Raw genomic sequence first — 10325 nt, 5'->3', positions numbered from 1 at the left:
AAAAGATTAAGCGCGGTTATGTCTTGTTTGTCTTGTTTGGTCAGGCATGTTTATTGTTCCAAAGGTACCTGACTTTCTATTTGTACTGCAACGGATTTGATTTTATACGAAGTTCACAGACAGATTACCAACTCCACCACTGCAGCATGTTGTTAGCAAGAAGAAAGAAGAAATATTCCCATTAACTTCAGCACAACAAGCACATCTGTAAAAGTGTCAGTTGACTTTATTAGCATCAGCTTCACTCAGTTGAAGAAAAACAACTTTTGTCTTTGGAACGTTTAACCATGGAAGAAAAAAAAAAAGCATCTATAAAATAAGTTGCTGGAAGGACAATATATAAAACAATGGCATCAAAATAGGTTTGACAAGAAGAAAAAAACAAAGAAAAAAGGCTCAAATATTTTTGGATGCGGGGCATTTTTCCTCTGTTTGCCCTGTTGTTTACAAAAAATAACAAAAGAGGAAAACAAACAAAAAAATGTATTTACAGTGCATATATTTACATTAAGGCATTTTTGCTGGGGGAAAAAAGACGGTTGATCAGATACAACCCCTGCTTCTACACAATCAAATAAATAGTCAGATTTACCATTATACATTACAGTGCTATATTATCGATATGCTACCTGCAGTGAATGAACAAATACAGTTATAAGTGCAGGCTAAATCTCCCCATCAAATGGACATTCAGGCGTACATTAAAGGATAGGTTCACACTTTTTTGTTATGCTTTTTTTGTTTTAAACAATACTCCATATCCATATGTACATTAAAAGAGTTGGTGATTGACGAGATCCGTTTGGGGAGCGATTTCAATGCAAGCAATTGGGCAAATTCAATATTCTGTGGGGGTGGGGGGGTGGGGGGGGGCAAACTAATCTTCAACTTTAGAAGCTGAACCAAAGTTTCAACAAGTTAATAATAAATTTTAAAAAACAAAAAAACAAAGTGAACCCGTCCTTTAACAAAACGTGTCCAGGAGTAGTTAGAGCCAAGATAGCTCCGTAGAGCCAGAGCATCCCAGGATGTCCGCGAAGTGGCCAGAGCTGTGCTGTTACATTACCACAAGGGTGGCTACCTTATAATTCAAGAGATTTACCTTTTCAAAGCTAAACCTAGAGATTTAACAGATTTAGTTTTTCTTTTCTTAAAAAGCACCATGTTTTTAAAACGATTGACTACACTCATCACAGCTCTGCTACTAGAGAACAAAAACACATAAATGAGAGAAAGAGGCACTTAATAAGGTGTTGGCGATGTGTTGAACATGATGCTTTGGTTAAAACAATTAACAGAAGTAAAACGCTGGGTGAGACTGATCTACACTAATAGCATGCTGCATTTTGAAGACACTTCAGTGCACATTCAAGTTTGTGCATCAAATACTGTCGATTCTGTATTAACTGAATGAGTCCTAGAACACGTCTATGGGTTCTGCTTACATTTCTCTGGATGGAAATCCATCAAAAGACGACCTGAATAATTCATCATCTAATTGCTGCTCTTTAGCATCCATCCACCTCCCTCTGTTTCTCAATCGTCTTCCAATCTCCTCTCTCTAAAATCAAAAATTTCTCCCTCTCGGTCTTTCTCTCCATCTCCATCTCCACCCCCACACTCTCACTTTTTCCCTGCTCTCTCTTCCCTCTCTCCAGAGTACAAATGCCTTCAATTTTTAATATCTGAACAGCAATGATTTGTGTGGTGCACACAGAGATGTAGTCCAGTAGTGATAATGATCGTTCCAGTGGTGAATGAGATACTTGGGCCAAAAAGGCTGAGGCTTAGATTACCAATTCTAGTGCAAATCTAAGGATTTGGTAAAGAATAAAAACCTGGACATTCCAGTTCTAGAGAGAAACTAACAAATCAATGAGTAAACAAAGATTTGGCTTGACTAGTTTTGCAAACAAAAGCTTCTCTTTTATAAAAGAAAATTAAGCCAGTTCTATGTTACAATAAAGACAAAAAAGATGCTGTTTTAATTCATTCCAGTCACACCCCATCTCATCTTTTCATTTGCCCAAACACATCTATAATATGTGTATCTGGTGGTTAAGGGACCAGAAGATCATCTGGCCACCATCTTCCTACTTTAAAACCTCCAAATTGTTCCACTTGGCGTTAAGAGCAACATGTTTGTTAGGCTATCGAAGTGTTTTAGCCCACGACAGCAGCACCAGGAAGAGCTGTGATGTCACTGAAAGTCACTCTGCATCAGGCAGCTCGTGTAGCTGCGGGACACGGAGTGAATGCTTTATGTTTTGTCAAGATAGTGCTTGTATTTTTGAGCATGTGTGCAAAACGTTGCTAGTTCTGGTGTCTCTTCATGTGCAGGGCAAGGTGATCCGATCGGGAGAAGGAGCGTGAGCAGACGCCACACTGGAAGGGTTTGGCGCCCGTGTGTTTCCTGTAGTGACGCGTCAGCTCATCCGAACGAGCAAAACGCCAGTCGCAGCTGTCCCACGTACACCTGTACGGCTTCTCGCCTGCAGGACAGGAGAAAGAGTTTGAGTGAGTGCAAACCGCCGTGCCGTCTGGTGATCTATTCTGAGCTATCGCTTGATCACACGATACGAACCAGAGCAGAACTGTCAATATTCAGGTACTAAGAACAACAATTATTGTGACACAAACCAATTCTCTAACTAAAGCGATTCATACAGTTGGGTGGAGGAACTGGGAAAACAGGTTTCACCGAAAACGCCAGTTGTCTAACTAGATATACAGTCATAACACTGTCACTCAAAAGCATTCATCAAGCATTCACACGCCAATGCAGCAACCAGTGCTTCATAATTTTCCCACAGTGCCTGGTCTGTATTGTCAACTTTTCCCTCCAGGTATTTTTCTTTAATGACTGCAGCACATATGTCTTTCTGTCAGTCATTCCAGCAAAATTCACCTGCAGCTTCAGGCACTTTCTGAAAAACCAGTCTGCTCTGCTCGTTGTCCCTCTGGGAGAGTTTTGTCTTAGGCCCACAAGTTGACCAGTGTATACTCAGGTCTACTAAATGTAAAGCACTTGCTAAATATTTAGTATGCAAGTATAATTCATTTTTCTGCAACTTAAATTCAACCTGACAAACCTACAGTAACTACAGTACATGCAAAAGACCAGAACAGAAAAACTTAGAATTATAACTTGTACATGTTGACGCGTCTACTGCTTCTTTGTATTTAGCGTGTGTCTGATAACAGTGGATGCTTAAAAAATATGAAAGGATTGGAAGGAACTTGATTTTTGCTGAGCTATATTCCTCCCTTTTCCTTCTTTTTGTACCCTTTCATCCAGATTTTGAAGGTTAAGTGGAATAGCATCTCATTTCAGCAAACACATTTTTTGGCTTTTTAAGATTCATGAATATGAGCCACTGTGGTGCAAAATCAAATGGAATAAATCAAGCTGTGTGGTTGTTTTCCTTCTTCCACTCCTCATCGCTTTTAACCTCTATTTACATATCAAAAACAGAGTCCAGAATCAGTGTCCCCATTACTCTAAATACCCCCCATTCCATTGTAATGAGAAAACAGTGAAAATGTTTTGAGCCTTTTCTGTGGCTTATTCAGGCCACCAAGGCTAAAGTTAATAATAATAATAATAATGATAGTGGAAAAAGCAACTATTTGAGAATCATTTTTCAAAGCTCTTTGCACTATAAACATAATCCCATTAAACTGAAGTGGCAGCATAAATCACAGAGATGGCTTGTTTTATAATCTGGACAAATAAAAACAGAACTATTTCCGCATGATAAACGCCGCTGGGGACATCCAAGAATTTTTTTCCCCCCTTTTGTCATTTAGGTGACCAACTCTTCAAACAAGCACATCAAGCTCTGCAGCATTGCTTTTTAAAAAAAAAAAAAAAAAAAACCAGAGTAAACCTGTTAGAACCACAGTGTCACCAAACTTAAAGACACACACCTTAAACCGAACACAAGGAAGAGAGACCATGAGAAGGCGCTGTTTAAGGGGGAAAAATCAGAAATGATTTCCAATACAGAAAGAGGATATTTCTCACAATACACCCACCCACACATGCACACACACAGACACACTAACAATCAGGGTAATGGATGTTGATGGAGATTAGAGTGGGAACTCCCAGTGGGACCCAAACGCATTAGGAATCATCTCATAGAGATTACTGACAGGTGTGTGTGGAAGTGTCCGTGTGTGGGTGTGCACGTGCGTGTACGAGTACATAAGTGTGCATTCGAGCAGCTAAATAAGAGACGGAGAACGAGTTATAGACGAAGATAGAAGTAAAGGAGGAGGGCAGGGTTGAAGATGAAAGTATGAGAGCACAAAAACAGAGGAGAACAGGATTGGAGAGGGGAAAAAAAAAAAGGGGGGGGAGAAAATAACTAAGCGAGGCCGACAGAGGCATAAAGGACATGTAGTTGCTGCTAGATAACATTTACGTGTCTAGTTCTCATCTTGCGGTCTGTAATAAGTGCAATCACCACAATCAGCCTGCAGCATGAGTGACGCCATATATAATTGTCGCGTCATGTTCCTGATACGAAAATGCAAAGCACGCGCACCCGCAACGATGTTCCGAACAAGTAGTTTAGATCCATAATTAGGACACATTCTGGCTTTTGTGTGTGTATCCAGATGAGCGAGGAATGTGTAGATATCAACAGAAGCTTTGTTTTGTTAGCTGGAGTGAGGTGGGGCCCAACACCTAAGCATTTGTTTATTGACTTTGCTTGTCCAAATCCAAGCTCAAATCTAAACCTGACAGGAAGAAAGGGAATAAAATGAAATGCAGAGAGAACGGAATCAAAGTGGAAAAGTGCATTAAAGCATTTGAACAATTCCTGAACGGGCGATGGGATTCAAAAAAAAACATGGCACCACACGTTTAGCACTGACCACATAGTCTGAGAGTCATCCCCTGGCAGAAGTGTGTCACTTCCACCTGTTTTGATGGAATAGTATATTGGGCAGAGGATGGGGAATGGGCTAGGATACATTTACACACACATGCCAAGAACACAACACTCTGCCTAGCAACATAGTGCCAGTGCAGATACTGAAATACGAGTCCTGTGGTCAGCGTCATTTTTTTTGATGGGTCTTTTTAAAAAGCTGCATTAATTAGAGGAATCTCTTACCAGTGTGAGTCCTGAGGTGTGCTTTCAAATGGGACGACTTGGTGTAGACCTTCTTGCAGCCTGACGACAGACATGGAGATAAACACAAACAGACGGCTTAATCCAAGTAATTCACACGTGGCAAATATGCATTTACCCAATAAACTGAGCTGTGGAATTCAAAAAATCCAAACTAATGAAGAACAGAAGCCGTTTTGGAATCAAATATAGTAAAGTGTGTTTCGTAGAGCCTCAAATCCTGCTCCATCTCATCTGCTGCTTTCCAAAATGAACAAAACAGGCTCTGTTAAAAGCAGCCCTCATTTGGTATTAAAAGGCATTTGATTACAAGCCTCGAATCACCAACAATGCGACCTGAAAACCTCTGTTTTCTCCTTCTGCGCACGCTACAGTTTGTTTCTACAATGTCAGAAAGGTCATTAAGGATTTTGAACGATTTAGAAAGATATTCGTCAGATATCTTATGACTTTAAGTTAGGAAACGATAGAATTTCGTGTATTGCTATGATTAAACTGTGAGCAGCTGCAACAGTGTGACTAATATACATACACTTGGATGAAGTGTGGCTCTGTGAATATGATGGATCTGCTTCATCTGGCTTTTTAAGAAGTAAGACGTGTGCTAACGTGCTGCGGTAGGCTCTGCTTAACCCTATTTTACATGCCGCCACAGGCTAGCTGACATTACATGTCCTACAAGTAGCTACATATCATACAGTCTGTATGTGTGTGTGTGTATGTGTCTGTGCGCCAAATAAAGAAAATAAATACTTTAATCTCAGCATGCAATCTCAAGTGTAACAGTATGAAGATATGTGTGTGGGAAAAAAGATCAAATGATTCAAGGAGAACATCTTTTTAATTAACACAGCCCCTGCATACAAAAACGTGCACTCTCTCTCACACACACAAAAACAGGTTCATTCCACAATCATACCAGTGATTACTCTAAAGCCACCACACTGTTTGAGAGCTCATAGCTGAAAGTGCCACAGTCATTTGAGGTGTGCTAATATATGCAAAGCAGTGTTTGAACCAGATAGTTGACTGAAAGGTAGTAACAGTCTGGCTGGCAGGACAGAGTGTACTCTGCCTCCATGACCCAAAGGCATAGGCAAATCATTCAAAACATGAACAGAAACATTCACTACAATGCAGTGATAAACTAAACACACAACGGTGATTACATTCACAGTGCACATTCAGTGGTGTGTGTCGTTCTTCTAACCTGGGTAATCACAGTGGTGGATCCGTCGCTTCTCTAAGTCGGGGTTGTTCCTTCGGTTGTAGCGGACAGCCACTGCGTTCTGTGCTGGATTTGGGGTTGGTGCTGTCGTGTGGGCTTGAGGAAGGACTGTGGCTGGGCCTGGGACTGGTGTGGGGCCTGTAGGGTGGGGCAGAGCTAAGCCACCTGGTCCCGGGCCAGGTCCAAGTCCGGGTGTGCTACCTGCAAGCTTGGAGGCAATGGTGGCAGCATACGACGGAGGTGGTGACATGTTGTGGAGCAGCTCCTTCTGCCTGTCAGGGCTGCCGGGCTCTGAGTTTGGCGGAGAGGGTGGCAGGTAGGGCACCTGCTGCTGGAGGAATTGGGGATGTGCCTGAGAATGAGGATGTGTGTATACCCCACCACCTAGACAGCGGTAGGCAGGCTTGACAGTTTGCTCTTGTTGAGAAGCAGAAGTAGCTACTGGCAAATCATGAAAAGGTGTGTGCATCGTGGTAGTGTGTTGGATCGGTTGCTGCTGCTGATGGTGATGATGATGCTGAGCCTCCATCCCATTGCTATGGCGATGATCCAAGCCAGAGTTTAGGAGCTGAAACAGCGAGCCGCTGTTGTCATGGTGGTGGTGGAGAGCGTGCTGCTCAAACTGTGGTGACATTTCCTGTTTGACATACACTTCTGGCAGTGAATCACCACCGCGGCTGCCTCCCAGCTGATTGAAAACACTGGTGAATTCTGGTAACCCAGTTAATGTCATGTTTGTGGCGGAGTTTTCCATGGCCATACTGCCAGGGCCGTGGCCGGATGTGCTGCAGCTACTTGTGGGCGTAGTGCCGGGGCAGTGGGGCTGCAGGTTAGAGGAAAAACACGAGGAGGGAGATTCTGTTTTAATGTGAGTGAGACTCGGGTGGTTCTGGTGTTGAGGGGACCGCACCTGCTGGCACAAGCCCATCCTCAGGTAGCCGACGTCAGGGAGATAAAGATTCATGTTGAGGGTATAGGGAGCCCCAGCGTCAGTGAAGAACTGATCCACTGCTGACGAGCTGTCTCTGAGTGACTTCTGCTGGTTGTCTGCAGGGTTTGGAAGTGGAAGAGGCTGAGGGGAGAGATATCTGTCCATCTCACACTTTGCCTGAGGATTAAAAGGGAAAACACACATTAAAAAGAAAAATTTAAGAAAAAAAACAAACAAAAAACAAGCAGTTAACATAAAAATAAACTTTCTGTTGAATGAAAAGTACCAAAGCCTGACTTCACTAAGTCCTTCTCAGTGCTTCTATTCTGAACCACTATTATGAGAAGACAAAAGGTTTGATAGGACAGTCACTGCTAAAGCATTTATCAAGTAGTCATCAAAAGGCAGTTGCCACATTCCCTCGCGGCCTGCAAGGCTGAACTCAGAAACCTGACGGTGGTGAGGCCCACATTTGAGGATTAAACGATGTTATGTCAATAAAGAACCTGATCTAACGCCTCTTATTTGAACATGTGCAGCTATTACAAGCATAACAGAGCAGCCAATCGCCGGTCAAACTGCACACCACAGGTGAACAACTTGGCATAAAAAAATGCTTCATTCGTACTGCTCTTTTTGGTCCAGCTCCTGTGGCTCTGGGGGGATCTAATCGGTATAAAAGTTAAAGAAGCAGAGCACCAGAGGATGAAACAGTAACATGAAAGGGAATAGGGAAACACCCATGTCTCCCTGCAGCAGCAGCAGCAGAAACAGCAGCAGCAGTAGTAGTCTGGGGATGGGCTGCTATTTGAGGGTCCTGATCCTACCAGCTGTTATAGATCTCCCTGCTATGTTGCACAAGTTTCTTTCTAACTGGGGACAGAGTTGCCGGGACGTTTCTGTCCGAAGCTGGAGTCAGTTGCTGTCAGCGTGGTATGATGGTGAGAAGGGACGCCAAGGAGAGACCAACAACTGGTGACCAACTGGCTGGCTGGCATAGAAAACATGCGGTGAATGCGTTTTGCAGGCGGAGGTGCTCGACTACGCGTCCAGCTGGTCGCTTATTACCGAAAATAGAGCTGAATAAAGTGACGGTTACGATCGCGCAGAGGGGGACGACTGAAATTTAGACTCAAATAAATAAACAAATAAACAAGCAAACAGAAAAACAAGCTGGATTTAAAGCCAGACTGCCACGCCCATTCAGTGAAATGCATCACTAATGTATAAAGTCGGTTTGATTTCCAACCGGTTTACCTGTGCGTAATCATTTTGTCCAGCCTTGTCTGCTTCGGTGATCTTGCAATCCAAGCCGAACAACGCCGAGTCCTCCAAGGGGAACCCAGCGGGCAGAGTCGCCTTCTGCAGCGGGTAGAAGGGATCCTCCTGCACGCCGCCGCTCATCGTGAGTGTTGCGGCCATGAAGCTCCGACGCAGCGCCGCAAAAACGATCGCTTGCCGTGTGTTATTATGCAAAGCGGAGGATGCTACAGCGTACAGAGAAACGAGTGGAGCCGACGAGGTGTAGTGCGTGCGTTAGAGTAATTAATGTGTGCCTGTCGGCTACATCTCCTTCCACTTGTTTCATCCCTCTGCTCCGGCCCACAGACAGTTTTCTATCTGGCGTTCGCAGGGCGGAGCGGCCCCAGTGTAAATACAGACCGCGCACCGCCCACCAAACCTTTAAAAACGCTTTGATCATTCATTCACCGGCCACCGCCCTACGTTTGCCATCCATACACACCGACAACAGCGCCGTAAAAAAGTCCACGAGACCGGTCAAACCGCATTAAAGTGGTGAAAGTTAAACTCATCGCAGCCACGTTAACCGACAGAGTTTTTGTAAAGTGTTTTGAGATGATAAAAACAGATAAAACGTGGAAAGGCACCGCGAAATTGGTCAAATAGTGGGTATGATGCACATGACTGCATATGACACACGCGTGTTACTTAATATAGTTACAGCAGGTACAGGTGTGGTTACAGGTGTGGACTCTTGTGTAATGCTGTGTCTATAATCTATAAACTGTTTCGATGTTGCATTAATGGTTAGTCTAGTAAGGAATCAAGGAAACTATTGGACAGAGCAGAAGAATAAAGTGGAATTCGATGGAAATACTTGAAAGTATTTTAAAACTGTACTTGAGTAAAATGAGACCATCTGTTACAGGAAATATTTGTGTTGTCATCAAACTATTATTAAAATATTGTGGGGGGGGGGTTTTTTGACTCCAAATTAGTAAATTACCAAACAATTACAATAACAATAATAGGTTACAATATAAAGCGCCTTGATGCGACTGTTGTTGCGATTTGGCGCTATATAAATAAAATTGAATTGAACACAACGTTTATATTTTTGCCTTTTGCTTCCACCTCAGTAGATTTGAAGTTAAACAATCAAGAATCAGGTGAAGCCCAGGCTCATCTGTAATCCAGAGGGCTGAACGCAAAAAATATATGAGCCATCTTTATCTACCCAAGTGTAATTGGACAAATAGAGGAATAATTATAGAGTATAATGTTCAGTTGTAGTACTTTGTTAAGAAACCTTTGCCAAAACAATGACAGTCTGAAATCCATGGATTTAACCAAATGCAGTAAAGCAAATGCTTCACTGCAGCTGCCATCAATTATGGTTTGCTCTTGAGTCTTTCTGCCTTTCGCCTTCAAAACTTGATGCTCAATCAGGGTGAGATTAGAAGATTTACACGGCCACTACTGAATATCCTATTTCTTTACACTTTATTCAGAATCACCTGGGCCTTGTGCAACATGCTTTGGCTCCCTCAACATCTGTGCTGTGTAGCAGCTTCCAATCAACAGCTGCATTTAGCTGAATATGAGCAAAAATCATACACTTCACGATTAATCCAGCTGTTTCTGTTGCATTATCAATGATCACTACTACCTTAGTGAATTGAGAAGCTATGCCTACCCATGCCATCACTCGTCTCCACTGTGTTTTGAGGAGAATGTATTCGCCGGGTTAACATCCAGTCCAAACCTTCTCCTTTCA

General features: G+C 42.9%; 1 protein-coding gene across 1 annotated transcript; it reads right to left on the bottom strand.

Moving 5' to 3' along the window:
- Positions 1-204: 204 nt before the first annotated feature.
- On the bottom strand, positions 205-8950 carry klf5a (Kruppel like factor 5a). Its single transcript, XM_004551497.4, has 4 exons — positions 8564-8950; positions 6358-7483; positions 5130-5189; positions 205-2492 (listed from the first exon to the last, which is right to left on the bottom strand). Exons 1-4 carry the CDS (start codon positions 8726-8728, stop codon positions 2314-2316), a joined length of 1530 nt encoding a protein of 509 aa, XP_004551554.1. The 5' UTR covers positions 8729-8950; the 3' UTR covers positions 205-2313.
- Between the last annotated feature and the right edge of the window lie 1375 nt (positions 8951-10325).

This window comes from Maylandia zebra, linkage group LG13, assembly GCF_041146795.1.
Source record: "Maylandia zebra isolate NMK-2024a linkage group LG13, Mzebra_GT3a, whole genome shotgun sequence".
NCBI lineage: Eukaryota > Metazoa > Chordata > Actinopteri > Cichliformes > Cichlidae > Maylandia > Maylandia zebra.
This window is presented reverse-complemented; position numbering and strand designations above follow the sequence as displayed.

Coding starts and splice junctions, on each gene's coding strand:
- klf5a (XM_004551497.4), bottom strand. CDS start 8,728: ATGGCCGCAACACTCACGATGAGCGGCGGCGTGCAGGAGGATCCCTTC. Junction 7,484..8,563: donor GACAAAATGATTACGCACAG/GTAAACCGGTTG, acceptor TTTAATCCTCAG/GCAAAGTGTGAGATGGACAG. Junction 5,190..6,357: donor CCACCACTGTGATTACCCAG/GTTAGAAGAACG, acceptor GTCTGTCGTCAG/GCTGCAAGAAGGTCTACACC.